The sequence below is a fragment of the Zootoca vivipara genome, chromosome Z (genome assembly GCF_963506605.1).
Source record: "Zootoca vivipara chromosome Z, rZooViv1.1, whole genome shotgun sequence".
Classification (NCBI taxonomy): Eukaryota; Metazoa; Chordata; class Lepidosauria; order Squamata; family Lacertidae; genus Zootoca; species Zootoca vivipara.
In genome coordinates this window covers 2,611,893-2,634,204 of record NC_083294.1, presented here as the reverse complement: position 1 = coordinate 2,634,204, position 22,312 = coordinate 2,611,893, and the positions used below count along the sequence as shown (strand labels likewise).

The following is a 22,312-nucleotide window of genomic DNA, read 5'->3' as shown; positions in this document are numbered from 1 at the left end:
CTTTATTTACTGGAACAAAACAACAAACAGTACATAGATCAGTACTTCTCTCTATCTCTCTACAACACAATAAGCACATCAGAAACACACCACCAACTCTCCACAAAACCCCACAAATTCACCCTTAGTCTAATAGGGTTACTGCACCAATCACCAAGCTGTTGCTAAGGCTCTATCACTAGGCAAATTATCCAGCCCTGGAGATTGCTGAATCACTCTTCTGGGCATTTTGCCAGCTCTGAATTGCTATGTGACCAGATGCACGTACTCAGCACAGTGAAAAAACCTCAACAATAGTACCACTGTATTCTGCTCTGGTCAGACCTCACCTGGAGTACTGTGTCCAGTTCTGGGCACCACAGTTCAAGAAGGAGACTGACAAGCTGGAACGTGTCCAGAAGAGGGCAACCAAATTGGTCAAAGGCTTGGAAACAATGCCTTATGAGGAACGGCTTAGGGAGCCGGGTATGTTTAGCCTGGAGAAGAGAAGGTTAAGGGGTGATATGATAGCCATGTTCAAATATATAAAAGGATGTCATATAGAGGAGGGAGAAAGATTGTTTTCCACTGCTCCAGAGAAGCGGACACGGAGCAATGGATTCAAACTACAAGAAAGAAGATTCCACCTCAACATTAGGATGAACTTCCTGACAGTAAGAGCTGTTTGGCAGTGGAATTTGCTGTCAAGGAGTGTGGGGGAGTCTCCTTCTTTGGAGGTCTTTAAGCAGAGGCTTGACAGGCATATGTCAAGAATGCTTTGATGGTGTTTCCTGCTTGGCAGGGGGTTGGACTGGATGGCCCTTGAGGTCTCTTCCAACTCTATGATTCTATAATTAGAAATAAGGGTTATAAGTTAGAATTATTATTATTTTGTATTTTGTATTTTTGTATGTTTTTGTTTGTTAAAGAATTTTTTCCCAAATAAATACATTTAAAAATAAATAAAAGTGATGTAGAGCTGACTCAGTGTAAGGAAGCTCTCTAAGATCCAGGCTCACTTACAGGACAGAAAGTCCCATTCAACTAATAAGGGTTTTACCTCTGGGAAGGCATTTGCAGGGCTACACTGCAAATGGCCAACAAGGCTGAACATTTCACACACAAACAGTACAGTATGTGGTTGAGAAAGGGCTTTTTCTTTGATGGTCCCTCCTCTTGGTGCTTTTTTGGGGAGCGGGGAGGGACACTTGCCCCCTGCTCCCCAGTTAGAGCCACGTCCACTGGTTAGTGCGAACAGCCTGTCAGTTAGAATGAAAGAAATATTCTTTCGAAAAACAAAAAACCCACAGTGTCCTTGGTCCCGTCTGAAATTAATAAGTCTATGGTGGGGGTTTCGTTCCCGGAAGTCCAGCTGCAGCCGATGCACTCCCTCGCGTAGCCTTTCCTGCTTTTCCTATCGCTATGGTTGAGAGGCGCATTCACTCTCCTTCGGCGCATTCACTCTCCTTCGACAACCTGGCCGGAGGTGAACCCGTCAACCCGCCTTAGAAAGGGAGAGTTGCAGACGCACTCCCTAGCGTAGCCTTTCCTCCTTTTCCTATCTCTATGGCTGAGTGGCGCATCCGCCCTCTTGCGGCGCTTGTCTGACGTCCTGAGTGCTGGTTGGACAACTTGACCGGAAGTGAACCCGTCAACCCGCCTTGGGAAGGGAGAGGCAGGCCTGGCCGCGCTTACTATGGTGAGTCCATTCCCCCGTCCGCCTAGTTGAGGGTCTCGCTGCAGGGAAAGGGCCTTTTGCCTCTTGCGTTGGGACTCAGACTGGAGGGACTCGGCGTTGCAGGGAGCTTATTTGTTTTCTTGACAGGCTTCCCCGACCTCGGCCTTCCAGCTGTTTTGGGACTACAACTCCTATAATCCCTGACCACTGGTCCCGTTGGCTAGGGATGATGGGAGTTGTAGTCCCAAAACAGCTGGAGGGCCGAAGTTTGGGGATACCTGGTTTAGAACAGGCATCCCCAAACTTCGGCCCTCCAGATGTTTTGGACTACAACTCCCATCCTCCCTGACCACTAGGGTGGGTCTTTAAAAAAATTCCCCCGAAAATGTTTCCTCCCTTGATCTTATCTCAGGCGTATGGTATCAACATAGTCAAATTTCAAATTTGGGACAATTCGGTTAATATTTAGACCCTGCTCCTCCAGATTGAAATTTTAAAGAAAGAAGAAGCAAGGGTGTAAAGAAAAAAAGTCCTCTGGGTTGTTTGCACTGAGTTCAAATAATATACAATTCTAACAGTATAACAATAATTTTGAACATTTGAATCAGTAAGAAAATTTCAACGCCCTGCCAAAAAAACAAAAAACCTAGCACAATTAGCATAACATTAAAATTTCTGGTTTTGTTCAGATTTTTGTAATGTTTTATGTGTGTTTGTCTTTAATGTTTGCTTTTTATCTGTATTTTGTTTATGAATGTTTTACGTTGTGTTCTGTAAACCACTTGGAAGTTTTATGTTGAGTATAAACAGTATATATGCTGGTGTATATCTTGACTGCCTTTCCTTGAGAGGACCCTAATTTTTCTTCTACCTCTGGCTTTGTTTTAGGCCACTGCTACTGACCAGTTGGTTGGGTATGGCTTGGTTGCCTTCAGTCTTGTCCTCTTTGCTTACTATACTGTCTGGATTATCATTCTGGTATGTTCTTTATTATTATTTTTTAAAAATCTTATTTTAGTACCTTAATTTAGTACCTTACTTTAGTACCTTTAGTACCTTTAGTCTTTACTCCAAGGAACGGGTAGGAAAACAGGCCTGGGGGTGGAATGTGGCCCTTGAGGCCCTTCTGTTTGGCCCTCGGAACTGCCCCCCCCCAGCTCACCCGTCACCTGCCTGAATGGAAGGTGTGTACACAGAAATTAGCCTCCTGTATGAGGGGGAAATGTTACATTCCTTGATTGGCCCACTTTTCTCACCTCTCAGAAAAGGGAGAGGTGATTTTATGCATATGGGGTGGGGGTTCTGTATAGTTAAAGACTTCTGGAATACAGTATATGAAGAAATGAAAAAGATTTTCTGAATAGCATTCCAAAAAAGGCCAGAGGCATTTCTTCTGGGAATCTTGAGTAAAGATATACCTGCTAAATACTGTATAGGGAGAATCTTCCTACAGTGGTACCTCGGTTTATAAACACAATTGGTTCCGGAAGTCTGTTCATAAACTGAAGCGTTCATAAACTGAAGCGAACTTTCCCATTGAAAGTAATGGAAAGTGGATTAATCTGTTCCAGACGGTCCACGGAGTACTCAACCTGAAACGTTCATAAACTGAAGCGAACTTTCCCATTAAAGTAATGGAAAGTGAATTAATCCGTTCCAGATGGGTCCGCGGCGTTCGTAAACCGAAAATTCGTAAACCAAGGAGTTCGTAAACCAAGGTTCCACTGTATAACGACATACGAGACAGTGATCCAAGGTAATCATACTGTTTTCGGTTGGGTCTTCTTCAGTTTTTTAACTACAAAAAAAAATCAAATAAATATATATCATTTATTATGTCATACATTATATTAAGGCCAATGGCCAGCATGAACACAAGTCTATACAGTCCATAATATCTTAACATTGAAAAAATACAGGAAAATACAAAAATAAAACATACCTTGGCATTTGTAAGCAATCTGCGGGACAGGGGTCATACACATATGTAACCCCTGCTGCCTGAAGCAGGAAATAGAAAGCTTAATATACAGTTCCACCACAGGTAACACCCTAGTTAATCAAGGATATTGGCATTTTAAAGTTTCGTGCAACCTCAAGATCCTGAAAGTAATATAATTAGATGAAACAATTCAAATCTAACTCAATCCTTCTGGATGAAGCGTTTTGAACATAAAAATAAATTGTGAACCTAAAAATAAACTTTCAATAACTTTACAATTTCAATATCCTTGATTAATGATATATATTTATTTGATTTATTTTTTAAATAAAAAACTGAAGAAGACCAAACCAAAACAGTATGATTACCTTGGATCACTGTCTCGTATGTCGACCAACACGTCGACCAATTCCAACAGGTGAAATATATCTGTTTTTATCTTTATAAACAGATAGGCAAATAGAAGGGGAAGAAATGGAGGCAGTGAGAGATTTTACTTTCTTGGGCTCCTTGATCACTGCAGATGGTGACAGCAGTCACGAAAATAAAAGACGCCTGCTTCTTGGGAGAAAAGCAATGACAAACCTAGATAGCATCTTCAAAAGCAGAGACATCACCTTGCCGACAAAGGTCCGTATAGTTAAAGCTATGGTTTTCCCAGTAGTGATGTATGGAAGTGAGAGCTGGACCATAAAGAAGGCTCATCACCGAAGAATTGTTGCTTTTGAATTATGGTGCTGGAGGAGACTGTTGAGAGTCCCATGGACTGCAAGAAGATCAAACCTCTCCATTCTGAAGGAAATCAGCCCTGAGTGCTCACTGGAAGGACAGGTCCTGAAGCTGAGGCTCCAATACTTTGGCCACCTCATGAGAAGAGAAGAATCCTTGGAAAAGACCCTGATGTTGGGAAAGATGGAGGGCACTAGGAGAAGGGGACGACAGAGGACGAGATGGTTGGACAGTGTTCTCGAAACTACGAACATGAGTTTGACCAAACTGCGGGAGGCAGTGCAAGACAGGAGTGCCTGGCGTGCTATGGTCCATGGGGTCACGAAGAGTCGGACACGACTAAACAACAACAACAAACAGATATATTTCGCCCATTGGAATTGGTCGAAGTGTTGCCTCTTTTTTGGGTATTTATCCTCACAACAAGCCTGCGAGGGAGGTTAGGCTGAGCGATAGTGATTGAACCAGCACTACTTAGTAAGCACTGCGACTGAGTGTGGGTTCAAATCCCACTCCCTAATCGCACTTGAACCATGGCAGAACACCGGTTCTTGCAAATTCAACTGCAGCACAATCGTGATAGCATAACCTCTCCCAATGTTTTGGGCAGGGATTTTCCCTTCTTACCAAGAGATGCATGCCAAGCAGATGCTCCAACACTGAGCCACAGACTCCTAGATCCCTTTCACATGTACTGCTCTTAAGCCAGGTGTCACCCATCCTGTATTTGTGCCTTTCTTTTTTTCTTTCTTTTTTGCCCAAGTGTAGTACTTTACATTTCTCCTTGTTAAAATTCATCTTATTTGCTTTTCCCAGTTGTCTAATCTGTTAAGGTCATTTTGAAGTGTGATCCTGTCCTCTGGGGTATTAGCCACCCCTCCCAATTTGGTGTTGTCTGCAAACTTGCTCAGGATGCTCTCAAGCCCATCATCCAATTACACTCATACTTCGGGTTAAGTACGCTTCAGGTTGAGTACTCCGCAGACCCGTCTGGAACGGATCAATCCACTTTCCATTACTTTCAATGGAAAAGTTGGCTTCAGGTTAAGTACGCTTCAGTTTAAGCACAGACTTCCAGAACCAATTGTGGTTGTAAACTGAGGTACCACTGTATTGTTAACACTGACCAGCAGTGGGTCGCCAGATTTTAGATTGGGGACTTTTCCAGCCCCATGACGACATGCTGACGATTGAAGCGGTGTCCTTCTGCATTTCAAGCAGCTGCTCTGCCACTTAGCTACAGAACTTCTGTAGGAAAGTTTTTCCCGTCAATCGCTCTCTGATCCTATTTCCTGGAGGTTTTGGGTTCTGAATCCAGGAAATTCCAGACGTAAAGCGTGAGCTCCCTAACCATTGAGTTTGTGGTTGGTCATTTGACCGCCACAAACTCTCCATTCAAAAAAGGTGGAGGGGTGTTGGAATCTGGTCTACTGCTGAGGGTACAGGCAGAAACCTTTCCCCAGTTGCACTCACTGACATTTGCACCTGTTCCTCTAGCCCTTCATTGAAGTTGACCATCTGATTCACAAGTATTTTTTGCCACGGGAGTATTCAGTGATCATCCCTGTGGTTGCGGGGCTTGTGTTGCTGCTCTTCATAGGTAAGTCAAATCTCCATGTCTTCATGTTGTGTTTTTTGTTTTTTTACAGGTGGAAACTTGTGATAAGAGCTTAGCAAGGAATCTCTGTATTGATCCATAATATGGGTGTACTGCCCAATAATTAATAGGGTGGGTCATAAAAAAAAATTCCGAAAATGTTTCCTCCCTTGATCTTATCTCAGGCGTATGGTATAAACATAGCCAAATTTCAAATTTGGGACAATTCGGTTAATATTTAGACCCTGCTCCTCCAGATTGAAGTTTGGCCTCACTACGAGTGATAAATATGATTTGTTATTGGAGAAAAAAGACGTGATGCTACCATCAAAACAACAATGAACAATCGCTCTAAATTCCCCAAACAAGACCCACCCTAATTATCACCCACCCTAATAATTAACATTCTCTGGCCAGCAAATTATACAGAATTTAAAAGCTGTAAAAAATAATAATGGAGGTGGGGTCCCAAGCCTCCAGATCTTGTTGCACTACACTACAGCTTCCATCAGCCCCAGCCAACAATCTAAAAGGACAAGGAGATACCAGCTGGTGACTGGAGAGTTAAATCCTGCCTGGTTCAGGCATGGCAGCAAGTTCTTACTAGAAACTGTTTGGTGTACCCAAACTCTGAAGAAAGCAGGACCGAACCGAATCCCCCATGCATCAGCTGACGCATGGGGTGGGGTGGTAATCCTGCTTGGGCAGTATCTCCCCACAACCGACTGGAAGGGGAAATTGCTCAAGGAAAGGAGTCAGAAATTGCTCGTCTCTTTGGAGAGCCAGTGGAGTAGCCCCGCTTACCTTCTTTCCTTCTGCTGCAGCCTGATGGAATAGCTGCTGGCAGATGACAATCGGGCGAGGGAGGTGCCTGATGGAACTGGCTTCTCAGCAGAACCTGCCTTATTTGTGTCGCCTGTTCTTCCTTTCACGTCACCCTTTCACATAATCTGAAATGCACAACGTAAAGCCTAGGGGGCGAGGAAATGAGGTTCCTTCCTCACTTCAATATACAGTGGTACCTCTACTTACGAATTTAATGCGTTCTGAATGCACATTCGTAAGTCGAAAAAATGTGTAAGTCGAATCCCATAGGAATGCATTGGGAGAAAAAAAATTGTAAGTCGAAGCAACCCTATCTAAAAATTTGTAAGTAGAAAAAAATCCGATCTAAACCGCATCCAAGATGGCGGGCGGAGCTCTGTTCGTAAGTAGAAACATTCGTAAGTAGAGTTATTCGTAAGTAGAGTTACCACTGTATAGAGAAGAGTTCTTCCAACGCACCAATGGTTCTGTTTCTTGAATAACTTTATGGCCGAGAGTCTGATGTGGCTCAGGGCAGCACAGCAGTGCCTTAAAACAGATAATAATAATATAAGAATAATTTATTATTTATACCCCGCCCATCTGGCTGGGTTTCTCCAGCCACTCTGGGCGGCTTCCAACTGAATATTAAAAACAGTACAGCATCAAACATTAAAAACTAAACAGTTGTCTTCTGAAAGTAGAATAGTTACTTATTGCCTTGACATCTGCTGGGAGGGCGTTCCACAAGGCGGGTGCCACTACCAAGAAGGCCCTCTGTCTGGTTCCCTGTAACCTCACTTCTCGCAACGAGGGAACCACCAGAAGGCCCTCGGTGCTGGATCTCAGTGTCTTGGCTGAAGTTTGGGGGTGTCTGGTTTAGGGCTTTAAAGGTCAGTACCAACACTTTGAGTTGGGCTCGGAAATGTACTGGGAGCCAGTGTCGATCTCTCAGGACCGGTGTTATGTGGTCCCGGCGGCCACTCCCAGTCACTAGTCTAGCTGCCGCATTCTGGATTAATTGCAGTTTCCGGGTCACCTTCAAAGGTAGCCCCACGTAGAGCGCATTGCAGTAGTCCAAGCGGGAGATAACCAGAGCATGCACCACTCTGCCGAGACTGTCCGTGGGCAGGGAGGGTCTCAGCCTGCGTACCCGATGGAGCTGATAGACAGCCTCCCTGTGGCTCCATGGACAGCTGTGAGTCCAAAATGACTCCCAGGCTGTGCACCTGGTCCTTCAGGGGCACAGTGACCCCATTCAGGACCAGGAAGTCTCCCACACCCGCCTGGCCCCTGTCCCCCACAAACAGTCCTTCTGTCTTGTCAGGATTCAACCTCAATCTGTTAGCCGCCATCCATCCTCCAACTGCCTCCAGGCACACACACAGGACCTTCACCGCCTTCACTGGTTCTGATTTGAAAGAGACGTAGAGCTGGGTATCATCCGCATACTGATGATCTCTCCCAGCGGCTGCATGTAGATATTAAAAAGCATGGGGGAGAGGACAGAACCCTGAGGCACCCCACAAGTGAGACACCAGGGGTCTGAACACTCATCCCCCAACACCACCCTCCTTTTGTGTTTCCCTAGGAACGTTCATAGCCACCATCACATGGAAGAACCGGAAGACTGGGAAGAAATCGGCATGAAGGTGGCGAGGAAAGAGGACACAGGAAATCCCGCCGGCGCTTTTGACAGCAGCAACGTTTGTGGGTTTCCCCCCCCAAATCCTTTTTATTGAACAGCAACCCATTTTCTGGGGCAGCCCAGCCCACAATAACTAGCAGACGCCCAGCAGCAGATGCTGGGAAGGGCAGAGGGACTTGGATGCTACCCTCATCAGCAATGTCCCAGTCTGGGTATGGACCAAAGGCACTCCAAGCGAGAGGCACCCCAAACAATGCCAGCCTTTTGGAATACATAGATCAGCGCCCCACTGTCCTCTAGGCTACCCCAGGAAAGAGCCTCAATCTGAAGTGACTAGCAAGACGCTCTCCAGATGTTGTCACACTCACCCCCGCCATCCCATAACAGTTGGCCATCCCATGGTTTTGACTCCACCCCACAGCGAAGGGCACCAGGTTCTCCATCCCTTCTCAGGAAGGGAGGCCTCGTCCAAACAGAGGTCTTCCTCCATCTCTCAAATGATGTAGGGCAGGCATCCCCAAACTGCGGCCTCCAGATGTTTTGGCCTACAACTCCCACGATCCCTATCTAAGAGGACCAGTGGTCGGGGAAGATGGGAATTGTAGTCCAAAACATCTGGAGGGCCGAAGTTTGGGGGTGCCTGCTCTAGGGGATGTCTTGGAGTACAGATGTAGAACCTGTGGGCCTCCCAGATGTTGTTAGGCTACATCTCCTGCCATCCCTGAACCATTGGGGGCTGATGGGAGCTAGAGTCGCAACAGTATCTGCAAGGTGCCATATTGGCTACCTCTGGTTGCTCCGCAGTAGGGTGGGTCATAAAAAAATAATAATTCGAAAATGTTTCCTCCCTTGACTGTATCTCAGGCGTATGGTATCAACATAGTCAAATTTCAAATTTGGGACAAATCGGTTAATATTCAGACCCTGCTCCTACAGATTGAAATTTTGCCTCACTATGAGTGATAAATATGATGTGTTATTGGAGAGAAAAGACGTGACGCTACCATCAAAACAACAATGAACAATCGCTCTAAATTCCCCAAACAAGACCCACCCTAATTATCACCCACCCTAATAATTAACATTCTCTGGCCAGCAAATTATACAGAATTCGGTTAAATATTTAGACCCTGCTCCTCCAGATTGAAATTTGGCCTCACTACGAGTGATAAATATGATGTGTTATTGGAGAGAAAAGACGTAATGCTACCATCAAAACAACAATGAACAATCGCTCTAAATTCCCCAAACAAGAGACAAAGAAGGACTTTGCACCAAAATAGACGTTTAGTGTAATGCATAAAAGCATCTTTTTAGCATGATATAATACGGTGTACATGTACAATGTATATATTGCATAAGGCATAATTTTATTAATTACAGTACACAAAATGTCAGCATTTACAGTAGTACCATTTCTACCAAGTAATTAAGTCTAATGTGATGTTTTGACGCAACACATAATATGAGTGGCGTTTTATTGTTTATGTTTACTTGTTTAGTACACCATTTGCTTAATTGTTCCATATCATTTTTTTTCAAAACCATTGGTTTTTCATGTAAATTATCAACATGTTTTCTCTTAAATAAATAAATATTGCAGAAAATAATAGTTTGTAACTATTCTTTCTCTACAGAAAACCTAAAATTTATGTCGATTAGTTCACAATTTAACGTATTGAGAATTAATTGAGTCAAAGTCCCAAATATTAAGCGATTTCTCCCAAATTTGAAATTTGACTATGTTTATACCATACACCTGAGATAAGATCAAGGGAGGAAACATTTTCGAGGGGGGGGAAATTATGACCCACTCTACTCCGCAGCCCCTTTTTGTTGACACACTTTTTCCTCTTCCCTTGCCGCCTCCTCCCCCTCTCAATGCCATCTCCCTGCCGCCACCAATCTCACTCCCCTTTCAACTCTTTGGACCAGGTTTTCCTTCGGTTCGGCCTCCCCTAGTGCAGTGCCCTGCCGTTGCTGTGGATTACCACTCCCAGAAGCCCCGGGCAGTTCTGCTCCATCCTGCAAGCCCCTTTGCTTGTCAAAATGGCAAAAGAGGTCCTAGGAACACTTTCTTTTCTTTTCTTTTAATTTTTTTATTTAGAAAATGTCTTTATTGTTTTAAAAAAGTATAATTACAAACGTTTCATACTTCATACATACACAATTTCCCCAGACATTGTGCAGCAAAGAAAACCCCCATTGCAAAAACAAGAAGAAGCAAAAAGAAAAATAATAAAAATGAAAAATACAAAAAGAAAAGAAAAGAATAATACCAAACAGCTTTAAAAAAGAAAAAGAAGAAAAGAAATGGTTCTTCCAATTATCCAGTCTATAATTCATATTATTCCTAGATTATCGCACATTCAAGAATATATTAACTACTTAATACTTTTTTCATATATAATAAATCAGATTCAGCCTAAGCCTGCTATTAGGGATTTTGATATTCTGTTTTTCAATAAATATTCTTCAAACATCTCCCATTCCTTCTTTGCTTTTTGCCTTGTTTGCCCCCTTATTCTTGCTGATGTTATTGTAAATATTTTTTATTAATTTTACAAAAAGAAGAAACACAACACTTACAAACAAAAATAACAAGAAAAAACAATCTGCGGTTCATTACTCATTCATCTTTAGCAATTTCCAATTCATTATTTAGAAATTTGGAAGCAGTGCCCAAAATGCAGTGCAAAATAATATCCAATCCAGTCCTACTCAGAGTAGACTCATTGAAATGATTCAGTTCAGTTCAAGTTTATTACAGCCATAGGCCCATATCTACGTAACAACACAACATTCATCATACAACTAACAAAACAATTTGATAGATTTAAAACAGCAAACAAATGAATTAAAATTCAGATTAAAATTAATTCAATTAAAACAACCAAATTCAATCAAATTCAAACCATCCAAACCATAATTCAGCTTCTACCAAATAAAATTGTAAATGCACAGCACAGTTCTAGGTCCCTTTAGTAAGTGTTAATATTGGTAGACCATCAAAATCATAGAGGATTCCGTTTTCCTTCTTCTAGAACAAGACTTTCGTCAGAAATCTAGCGACCAGAAGGGATCTGGATGGGTCTTCATCATGATTGAAATGATTGGGCATTACTATCAATCAAGCTTTATTACGGTCATATACCAGTTATTAAAAATAAAAATGCTTGACAAGACTATGGGAGTTGTTATTCGGGGTGGATATAAGAGTCTATGAGTTTGAAGGGGCTCTGTTTCCAGAGGGCGGGTCCAGCTGGCCTTTCCCCTGGTGCTGCTCAAAGTTCTCAGTTTCGTACCCAAGCGAAGGAACTACTTCCCACAGTCCAATACCGAGTTTGCTATTCCAATGGCTGTCTTGTTCGGGGGGGGGGGGGGGCTGGTCCTGCAGATCTGCGTGCAGAATCTGGCTACCATCCGAGTCAACTTTTGCTCCTTTCCTAATAGTAGGGCCTTTAGTTTGGCCTTATGTGGGAGGTCGGCCAGGCTCTCCAGAATGGTATCTCTGCGTGCCTTATCAGAGGGCATCTAAAAAAAAGATGTTCGGGGTGGCCTACTTCCCCCAATTGGCAGGAGCAGAGTCTCTGCTCATAGAATCATAGACTCATAGAGTTGGAAGAGACCACTAGGGCCATCCAGTCCAACCCCCTGCCAAGCAGGAAACCCCCCACCCCCACCCCTCTGCCTACCGTTTCCCTGTGGCCGCCAACCGCCGCTCCCGGCCGGACAAGCGCCTCAGTGCGCTTGCGCTAAAGCGCAAGGAGGAGGCTGCTTTTTTCCCCTTCCCCCCTATGCTCCCCCCCCCGGCGACCAACAGCAAGATGACGAGGAGGAGCCCGGTCCGGCTCCCACCGCCGCGGCCCCGGAGCCTGATGCCGCCATCTTGGTCCGCCGCCTCCTCCTCCTGACAACCCTCCCTGGCCTGTGAGAGAAGCGGCGGGGCCGTGGCCCTCCCTGCGCTCGGCCACGGGGCACGACGGGACAGCGAGGTTGTCTTTTACAGCTCTTTTCTCCCAGCCTGCGACGCTTAAGGAAAAGCGGAGAGAGAGGCAGAGCGCACACGGGGAGGAGGAGGGGGGTGTTGTGAGCGGAGCGGGCGGTGCAATCGCAAGGCTGAGTGTCTGAGTGTCCCCGTCCCCCCGAAAAGCCCACGAGGGACCTCTTTCCCTGCACGGACTCACCCAAGCCGGGACTCTCCTGGGCTGCCACCGGCGCTGCTCCTCCGTCTCTGCTCCGCCTCCTCCTCCCGTTCTAGCACCCGTTAATTTAACGGGCTTCACGGTACTAGTAGAGCCATATTTTGGCAGGGGTGGGGCGGCCCCTTCCTGTTTTGCCTCAGCTGGCCCCTTCCCATTTGACCTCAGGCAGCGAAATGGGACACACACCCTCTACCTTCCTCAAACAAACAAAAACATTGTGGTTGGTGGTGTGAGGAGTGCGGAAGAGGTTCGAAATCTGGTATCTCCAATTAAAAGAAGCAGGGGGTGATCTCTCTCTGAAGTCCTGAAAAGGCACTGCCGGGCAGAAGAGAGAGGACTGGTTATAGACAGTCTGACCTGGCATAAAACAGATTATGTTCCAGTCCAGATGTTCCTCCTGAAGCCCTGTTTATTCAGCCATCATTCTTACTTGCTGGCATGAAGCTTATGTGGTGGCTGGACTACGGGGTGACATCCACACCTTGCATTTAAAACTATATATGGTTACATTTAAAACCATATATAGCACATGGCTTCCCTCAAAGAACCATAGTTCATCCACCACAGAGCTGCAAGTCATAGCATCCTTAACAAACTGCAATTCCTAGGATTCCTTTGGGTGGGTGGGGGGAGTCACAAGGTCTGAATGTATGGTGTGAATGTGACCTAAAACCTGGTCTTTATTGAGCATTAGAATCGTAGAATCCTAGAGTTGGAAGAGACCGCAAGGGCCATCCAGTCCAACCCCCTGCCAAGCAAGAAACACCATCAAAGCATTCCTGACAGATGGCTGTCAAGCCTCTGCTTAAAGACCTCCAAAGAAGGAGACTCCACCACACTCCTTGGCAGCAAATTCCACTGCCGAACAGCTCTTACTGTCAGGAAGTTCTTCCTAATGTTTAGGTGGAATTTTCTTTCTTGTAGTTTGAATCCGTTGCTCCGTGTCCGCTTCTCTGGAGCAGCAGAAAACAACCTTTCTCCCTCCTCTATATGGCATCCTTTTATATATTTGAACATGGTTATCATATCACCCCTTAACCTTCTCTTCTCCAGGCTAAACATACCCAGCTCCCTAAGCCGTTCCTCATAAGGCATCGTTTCCAGGCCTTTGACCATTTTGGTTGCCCTCTTCTGGACACGTTCCAGCTTGTCAGTCTCCTTCTTGAACTGTGGTGCCCAGAACTGGACACAGTACTCCAGGTGAGGTCTGACCAGAGCAGAATACAGTGGTACTATTACTTCCCTTGATCTAGATGCTATACTCCTATTGATGCATCCCAGAATTGCATTGGCTTTTTAAGCTGCTGCATCACACTGTTGACTCATGTCAAGTTGGTGGTCTACCAGGACTCCTAGATCCTTTTCACATGTACTGCTCTCAAGCCAGGTGTCACCCATCCTGTATTTGTGCCTTTCATTTTTTTGCCTAAGTGTAGTACTTTACACTTCTCTTTCTTAAAATTCATCTTGTTTGCTTTGGCCCAGTTGTCTAATCTGTTCAGGTCATTTTGAAGTGTGATCCTGTCCTCTGGGGTATTAGCCACCCCTCCCCATTTGGTGTCATCTGCAAACTTGCTCAGGATGCCCTCAAGCCCATCATCCAAGTCATTGATAAAGATGTTGAATAAGACTGGGCCCAAGACAGAACCCTGTGGCACCCCACTAGTCACTTCTCTCCAGGATGAAGAGGAGCCATTGATGAGCACCCTTTGGGTTTGGTCAGTCAGTCAGTTCCAAATCCACTGAATGGTAGCATTGTCAAGCCCGCATTTTACCAGCTTCTTTACAAGAATATCATATCACATGATGGACAGATGGCTGGCTGGCTGAGGGCAGAACGGTTGGTGGAGGCAGTGCCACACTCACCCGTATGGACCAGCCTCCACTGTCAATTGGCCCCAGAACCTCATCCAATTTCTCCTACTGAAAGGCCACCAGACCACAAGGTGACGGAACTGCCATCCTTGGAAAGGAACCTCCAAGTGGTTCCATGGTTTCCAGGGAGATCAGAACTCACCTGGTCGTCACCAGCTTGTTTCTCTCAGAAGTGATGGTTCGACCCATCAGTTTATCATGAGTTCCAAAAGTCAGGTATGTAGGAAACCTTTCCCCACTTGCTCACAAAAAGCCAGGTCTGGGATCCTTCTTCATACCCCTTGTTGACACTTATAGGAGCATTCGGAAAGCTAGGTTGTCCCATATCTAAACCATCTCAATAATGGACTCATATTCACACCCTTGTTTTGAACAAAATGAAAGGCGTGTGGGAGTCAGTCCACATCATGGTCGGCTCATTTACTGGTGATTGTTAGGGTGGGTCATAATTTATTTATTTTTGAAAATGTTTCCTCCCTTGATCTTATCTCAGGCGTATGGTATAAACATAGTCAAATTTCAAATTTGGGAGAAATCGGTGAATATTTAGACCCTGCTCCTACAGATTGAAATTTTGCCTCACTACGAGTGATAAAAACATGGGACTTTGACTCAATTAATTCGCAATACGTTAAATTGTGAACTAATAGACATAAATTTTAGGTTTTTTGTAGAGCAAGAATAGTTGCATACGATTATTTTCTGCAATATTTATTTATTTTAGATCAAACATGTAGATAATTGACATGAAAAAGCAATGGTTTTGAAAAAAATGATATGGAACAATTGAGCAAACGGTGTACTCAACAAGTAAACATAAACAATAAAACGCCTAAAGGCAGCCTGTTTAGGGAAGTTTTTAATCTGTGATATTTTAATGTATTTTAATCCACCCAGAGTGGTGGGGGAAACCCAGCCAGATGGGCGGGGTATGTATAAATAAATAAATAAATAAATAAATAAATAAATAAATAAATAAATAACAACAACAACCTTAGACTTAATTCCTTGGTAGAAATTGTACTAAATGCTGACATTTTGTGTAATTAATAAAATTATGCCTTATGCAATATATACATTGTACATGTACACCATCTTATATCATGCTAAAAATATGCTTTTATGCATGACACTAAACGTCTATTTTGGTGGAAAGTCCTTCTTTGCCTCTTGCTTTGGGGAATTTAGAGCGGTTGCTCATTGTGGTTTTGATGGTAGCATCACGTCTTTTCTCTCCAATGACACATCATATTTATCACTTGTAGTGAGGCCAAATTTCAATCTGTAGGAGCAGGGTCTAAATATTACGCGATTTGTCCCAAATTTGAAATTTGACTATGTTGATACCATACGCCTGAGATAAGGTCAAGGGAGGAAACATCTTCAGTTTTTTTTTTTAATGACCCACCCTCGTGATTGCGCAGAATCCACAAATCAATCCTTTAATACAGAACCTCGGGCCCAGTGGCCAAGTGTAGCCCTCCATGCACCTCTCTGCATGGCCCTTAGAACTCTCCCTCACCCATACGCCCCTCACTGGGCCTAGAGTGCACCCCAGGTGTTTTTGCCTGGCTGGAATATGTCCCTGAACTCTGAACATGCCACTCAGTTGCCTGGATGGAGGATAGAGAGGGGTGTAGGTGTAGAAACAAGCCTACTGTACAAAAGGAACATTTACATTCAGGTCTCCACCCATTTTTTTTGCCTTTGCCCCCACCCACCACTGTTGTGTGGCCCTCGGAAAATTGCCCAGAAGCAAATGCAGCCCTCAGGGTCCCCTTGTTATTGCTGTTGAGTTGTTGAGTCGTGTCCGACTCTTCGTGACCCCATGGACCAGAGCACGCCAGGCACTTCTGTCTTCCACTGCCTACCGCAGTTTAGTCAAACTCATGTTCGTAGCTTCGAGAACACTGTCCAACCATCTTGTCCTCTGTCGTCCCCTTCTCCTAGTGCCCTCCATCTTTCCCAAAATCAGGGTCTTTTCCAGGGAGTCTTCTCTTCTCATGAGGTGGCCAAAGTCTTGGAGCCTCAGCTTCACAATCTGTCCTTCCAGTGAGCACTCAGGGCTGGTTTCCTTCAGAATGGATAGGTTAGAGATCTTCTCGCAGTCCATGGGACTCTCAAGAGTTTCCTCTAGCGCCATAATTCAAAAGCATCAATTCTTTGGCGATCAGCCTTCTTTATGGTCCAGCTCTCACTTCCATACATCACTACTGGGAAAACCATAGCTTGAACTAGACGGACCTTTGTCGGCAAGGTGATGTCCCTGCTTTTTAAGATGCTGTCTAGGTTTGTCATTGCTTTTCTCCCAAGAAGCAGGCGTCTTTTAATTTCGTGACTGCCTCCATTTCTTCCCCTTCTATTTGCCAGGAGGTGACGGGACCAGTGGCCATGATCTTGGTTTTTTTGATGTTGAGCTTCAGACCATCTTTTGCGCTCTCCTCTTTCACCCTCATTCAAAGGTTCTTTAATTCCTCCTCACTTTCTGCCATCAAGGTTGTGTCATCTGCATATCTGAGGTTGTTGATATTTCCCCTAACACTCTCTTAATCAATGTTTCTTACATCTCAGTGGAACGCACCGTCAGATCCTTTTAAAGGGCTCCCAGACAATTCTGCCTGTTTACTCAGAAGAAAGTCCCACTGATCGCAGTGGGGCTTTACTCCTAGACAAGTGACAGTATGTTCCCCAAAGCTTCCTGTCCCCTTCCTTGGAATGAGACCTCATGGTGATGCCATTTTTTTTATCCAGCCTGGGGAACTGGGGAGTAAACCTCCCTAGATGTGAATGTGGTTGTTGTTGTTTAGTCGCTTAGTCGTGTCCGACTCTTCGTGACCCCATGGACCAGAGCACGCCAGGCACTCCTGTCTTCCACTGCCTCCCGCAGTTTGGTCAAACTCATGTTCATAGCTTTGAGAACACTGTCCAGCCATCTCGTCCTCTGTCGTCCCCTTCTCCTTGTGCCCCCCATCTTTCCCAACATCAGGGTCTTTTCCAGGGAGTCTTCTCTTCTCATGAGGTGGCCAAAGTCTTGGAGCATGTTGGTAGCTTCGAGAACACTGTCCAACTAACTCGCCTTCTGTCATCCCCTTCGCCTTGTGCCCTCCATCTTTCCCAACATCAGGGTCTTTTCCAGGGAGTCTTCTCTTCTCATGAGGTGGCCAAAGTCTTGGAGCCTCAGCTTCAGGATCTGTCCTTCCAGGGAGCACTCAGGGCTGATTTCCTTCAGAATGGATAGGTTTGATCTTCTTGCAGTCCATGGGACTCTCAAGAGTCTCCTCCAGCACCAGAATTCAAAAGCATCAATTCTTCGGCGATCAGCCTTCTTGATGGTCCAGCTCTCACTTCCATACATCACTACTGGGAAAACCATAGCTATCCACTGATAAAGGGTGTCCACAATTTTCTCGGCCACTGTTGCATCCTTACATTTCCAGTGATTGGTCTTGCATTTAATCCTTCTGAGGACTGAATCTGGGATAAAATCAAGACAAACAATAGAATTCTGCATTGATCTACAGAGCTGGTACCGTGTTTCTCCGAAAATAAGCCATACCCCGAAAATCAGCTGTACCCCTGAAAATAAGCCATATCCCGAAAATAAGCCATAGTGATAGGCAGTTTAACCTTGTAGGTTAAACTGTACCATACTTAATAAAAAAAACAAGACATCCCCTGAAAATAAGCCACCGTGTTGTTGTTTTTTTGAGGAAAAATAAATATAAGACGGTGTCTTATTTTTGGAGAAACATGGTACTTACAGGTGCCCCAGAAGACTCACTCTGCACTTGTGAGTAACAGATCTTGTAATCTAAACAAAATAAAAAAATATCTTTCCAGTAGCACCTTAGAGACCAACTAAGTTTGTCATTGGTGTGAGCTTTTGTGTACATGCACACTTCTTCAGATACCTAAAGAAATTGGCTTATGCCAATGACAAACTTAGTTGGTCTCTAAGGTGCTACTGGAAGGAATTTTTTAATTTTGTTCAGACTACGTCAGATCAACATGGCTACCTACCTGTAACTACAGTGGTACCTCTACTAACGAATGACTCGACTTACGAATGTTTCTACTTACGAATGGAGCTCCATCCGCCATCTTGGATGCTGTTTAGATAGGATTTTTTCTACTTGCGAATTTTTAGATAGGGTTGCTTCAACTTACGAATTTTTTCTACCAATGCATTCCTAGGGGATTCGACTTACAATTTTTTTCGACTTACGGATGTGCGTTCGGAATGCATTAAATTCGTAAATAGAGGTACCACTGTAGATCTTGTAATGTGGCAGCAGCTACACTTCGGAACTCCCTACCTGTTGACACCTGACAGGTTCTTTTGCTATACACCAGGGGTGGCCAATTCCCAAGAGACTGAGATCTACTCACAGAGTTAAAAACTGGCGGGGATCTATCCCCCTTTTAGGGGTTCAGGTCACAGTTGTTGAGCTTCTTTTAGGGAGGAAGAAAGCCACATTTTTAGGGGGTGCAGGGCAAACATGTTGAGCTTTTTTTAGGGGAGCCAAAGTTGTTGAACTTCTTTGGGGGGAACCAGTGATCTGCCAGTGATCTACCACGGACGTCCAGTGATCTACCAGTAGATCACGATCTACCTGTTGGACATGCCTGCAATACACTTTCCAGCACTGCTTAAAACATTTTTGTTTAGGCAACCTGATCCAGACACCTTGACATGCTTAATCTCTTTTACCATAGATAGATAGATAGATAGGTAGATAGGTAGATGATAGGTAGATAGAGTTCCATTGTTTAAAAAAATTATAATTGATACATTTAATACTTTTTGAAAACTGTGTAGAGGTTTTACTGCATTCAAGTGCCTCTCCCCATCCACTGCTGATCCCTCCCTTCCTTCCCTTTTAGCATGGCGGGAATCTACATAAACATCGAAGTCGGAGGTTTAACCCATTCATGTATCGGCTCCTCTGGAGAATCCGCCAGCAGTGGAACCTTTTGGGCTTCTTTGAGATCAACGAGGATCACCCGCTCTATCAGTTCACCACTATGATAAAGAAGGGGCTCAGGGATTCTGTCCAACATGCTATCAATCACCCAGTAACTGCAGTGAGTTTGGGCTGCAAGGATGTGGGGGGCAGGTTCTACTGACTCCCACCTTGGTTGCCCCCTTGGCAACTTTGAAACAGGAGCCTTCTGGGGACTTGTGACTGGGGGATCAACTTCTCCCACTTCCCCCTGGAACCCCAAGGTTGACCATCTGGAGCCAGGTAGCATAGTGCGTGCGGGGGACGACGACGACGACCAGGTGCGGAATCCTGAGAGGGATTCAACTAGGTGCTCCCAGGACAGGCTCTCTGCTGAGCTACTGCTGCCTTCTGGAGTCCCGGGCTGGGGCAGTGCTTCCTCCTCCTCCTCCTCAGATGCCCCCACGCGCACGGCTCCTGGGCTGGCCAAGAGGTGAGAGCTCGCCCAGCCTGTGAGGTGGCGAGGATGGAGGTGGCGGGGCCAGAGGAATGCAAGGCGCAAGACCCAGTCCAAGGAGGAGTCCTCTGCTTCCACCTAGGGCGAGGCTACGGCAGAGGCAGGGCCGGTGCTAGGGTTTTTTTTGCACCTTCTGGCGCGCCCCCCAATCATATTTAAAACACAGGTGTATTTCACATCCAACCTGTTCCTTGTAACCATGATCTCTGCTACATGTTCCAAAGCAGTGGCAGCCCTGCTACCACAGAATAATAGTGCAGGGTGGGGAGGGAGGGGGAAGAGAGAGAGAAGGAAGGAAGGAAGGAAGGAAGGAAGGGATGAAAGAGAGAGGAAGGGAGGGAAGAGACAGAAGAAAAGGGAGGGAGGGAGGAGGGGTGAGAGGGAAATAGAGAGAGAGAGAGAAAGGGAGGGAGGGAGGGGGGTGAGAGGGAAATAGCAAGAGAGAGAGAGAGAGAGGGAAGAGAGAAGGAAGGAAGGGAGGGGTGGGGGAGAGAGAGAGAAGGGAGAGAGAAAAAGAAAGGGGGGAGGAAGCCTGCTATTGTGAGAGGCGGCGGCAGGATGAGTGCCCCAAAAGGAGCGCTTTGGGGCGCTGATCCTGTCGTCACCTCTTGCAGGGGCGGCCGCGTCTCCCTTCTCCCCTGCTCACTGTGGGGCGGGGGGAGGGAAAGCAGCCCAGACGGAACCCTCCCTCGCCGCTCGCCCCAAAGCAGCAGGGCTAGGCAGGAGCTAAGTGTGCAGCCCCGCTGCTCCAAAACAAACCGCGAGGGAGAGAAACGGAGCCCTCCTTCAAGGCCGTCTCCTCAGGACCGTCCTGCCCAGCTTCGCTGCTTCAAAGCCTTGAAGGAGGGCTCCGTTTCCCTCCCTCGCTGTTCGCCCCAAAGCAGTGGGGCTGAGCAGGCGGAGGCAGCACAGCCCGGCGGAGCACGAGTTCGGCGTTCCTGCCCACCACGCCGCGCCCTCCAGCTTCCCGCTGCGCCCTCTGGCTGCCCGCCGCGCTTGGCCTTGCCGGAGGGCGCGATGGGGAGCTGGAGGGAGGGCGCGGTGCGGCAGGCGGAACCCCTAACTCGCGCTCCTCTGGGCTGTGCCTGCTCAGCCGAAGCGGCGGAGTGGTGCTGCCAGCTCCCTCCAGGCCGTGCTGCCCTGGCTAGGACGGCCCTGGGCAGACTGGCCTGCACCCCCTCCATTTTGGCGCCCTAGGCAACTGCCTAGTTCATCTAAATGGACGCGCCGGCCCTGGGCAGAGGCTGTGTTGGGGTTGTCGTGTGCAGAGCGGTGACACCTCCATTAAGTGATCCTGGCGTTGACCTTGCTGGCAGTGGGAGGCCATGGTTGGCAGGCAACAGCAGAGCGCGTGAGGATGGCGGCTCTCAGTTCTCCTACTGCCACCCACACACTGCTTGGCCTGGCTGAGAGGGATGGAGGGGGAGGGCAGCGGTGCCACCCACCCAAGAGGGAGAAAGTCTCTCCCCTCAGATGCACGCCTCCACTCCAGCTGCCCAGTCCACAGGGGGCGGGGGCAGGGATAACACTTGTCCCGACCCAGGTGCTGGCAACCCCACGCTATGCCATGGGGAGGAGGAAGGAGAGGGCAGAGAAGCCCACATCAGGGATGGAGAAGCTGTGGCCCCTCAGGTGTTGTTGGATTCCCAAGGTCCATCGGCCCTGGCCAATTGAGTTACAGTTACAAGGATGGTGGGAGTTAATAATAATTATAATTATAATAATACCCTGCCCATCTGGATGCCCCCCCCCAGCCACTCTAGGTGGCTTCCAACAAAATATTAAAAATACAATAAAACATCAAACATTAAAAACTTCCCTAAACAGGGCTGCCTTCAGATGTTTTCTAAAGGTCAGGTAGTTGTTTATTTCCTTGACATCTGGTGGTAGGGCGTTGCACAGGGCAGGGGCCACTACCGAGAAGGCCCTCTGCCTGGTTCCCTGTAACCTCACTTCTTGTAGTGAGTGAACCACCAGAAGGCCCTCGGCTGAACGATGGGGGTGGAGACGCTCCTTCAGGTATACTGGGCCAGGGCTGTTTAGGGCTTTCAAGGTCAGCAGCAACACTTTGAATTGTGCTCGGAAATGTACTGGGAGCCAATGTAGGTCTTTCAGGACCGGTGTTATGTGGTCTCGGCGGGCACTCCCAGTCACCAGTCTACCTGTCACATTTTGGATTAGTTGTAGTTTCCGGGTCACCTTCAAAGGTAGCCCCACGTAGAGCGCACTGCAGTAGTCCAAGTGGGAGCAGGGCCAGTGCTAGGGTTTTTTGCGCCCTAGGCGAGATCACCTTCTGGCGCCCCCGCCCCCCATTTCCCAGAGTTGTTGACCTTTTTAAAGAAAAAATAAGAGTGGAATAAAAAATAAAAAGAGAGTTCCTTGGTTGTTGGTGAGG

The 22,312-nt window shown here is 46.3% G+C and overlaps 2 protein-coding genes across 5 annotated transcripts in view; both read left to right on the top strand.

Annotated features, from left to right (window-relative positions):
• Positions 1-1,591: 1,591 nt before the first annotated feature.
• DPM2 (dolichyl-phosphate mannosyltransferase subunit 2, regulatory) lies at positions 1,592-11,583 on the top strand. 3 transcript variants are annotated; one of them, XR_009557027.1, is made up of 5 exons: positions 1,592-1,678; positions 2,546-2,635; positions 5,826-5,928; positions 8,321-8,439; positions 11,422-11,583. XR_009557027.1 is itself a non-coding variant. In XM_060270487.1 (4 exons), the coding sequence occupies exons 1-4, from the start codon at positions 1,676-1,678 to the stop codon at positions 8,377-8,379; spliced, it is 255 nt and encodes an 84-aa protein (XP_060126470.1). In that variant the 5' UTR covers positions 1,592-1,675; the 3' UTR covers positions 8,380-10,861. The 3 variants fall into 3 exon arrangements, 2 of the variants coding, with proteins under 2 accessions (XP_060126470.1, XP_060126471.1); XM_060270487.1 differs by lacking the exon at positions 11,422-11,583 and having other exon boundaries at positions 8,321-10,861; XM_060270488.1 differs by lacking the exons at positions 1,592-1,678; positions 11,422-11,583 and adding an exon at positions 4,123-4,229 and having other exon boundaries at positions 2,548-2,635; positions 8,321-10,861.
• A 632-nt stretch (positions 11,584-12,215) lies between these two features.
• The window catches only part of PIP5KL1 (phosphatidylinositol-4-phosphate 5-kinase like 1), a 28,929-nt gene continuing 18,832 nt past the window's right edge, over positions 12,216-22,312 (top strand). Inside the window, exons 1-2 of one of the 2 annotated variants that reach the window (XM_060270225.1) lie at positions 12,216-12,372; positions 19,342-19,542. In XM_060270225.1, coding sequence (XP_060126208.1) covers positions 19,390-19,542 — 153 coding nt within the window. In that variant the 5' untranslated portion in view covers positions 12,216-12,372; positions 19,342-19,389. Of the gene's footprint in view, positions 12,373-19,341; positions 19,894-22,312 lie in introns of those variants that run through there. The other variant, XM_060270226.1, reaches the window with a different exon arrangement.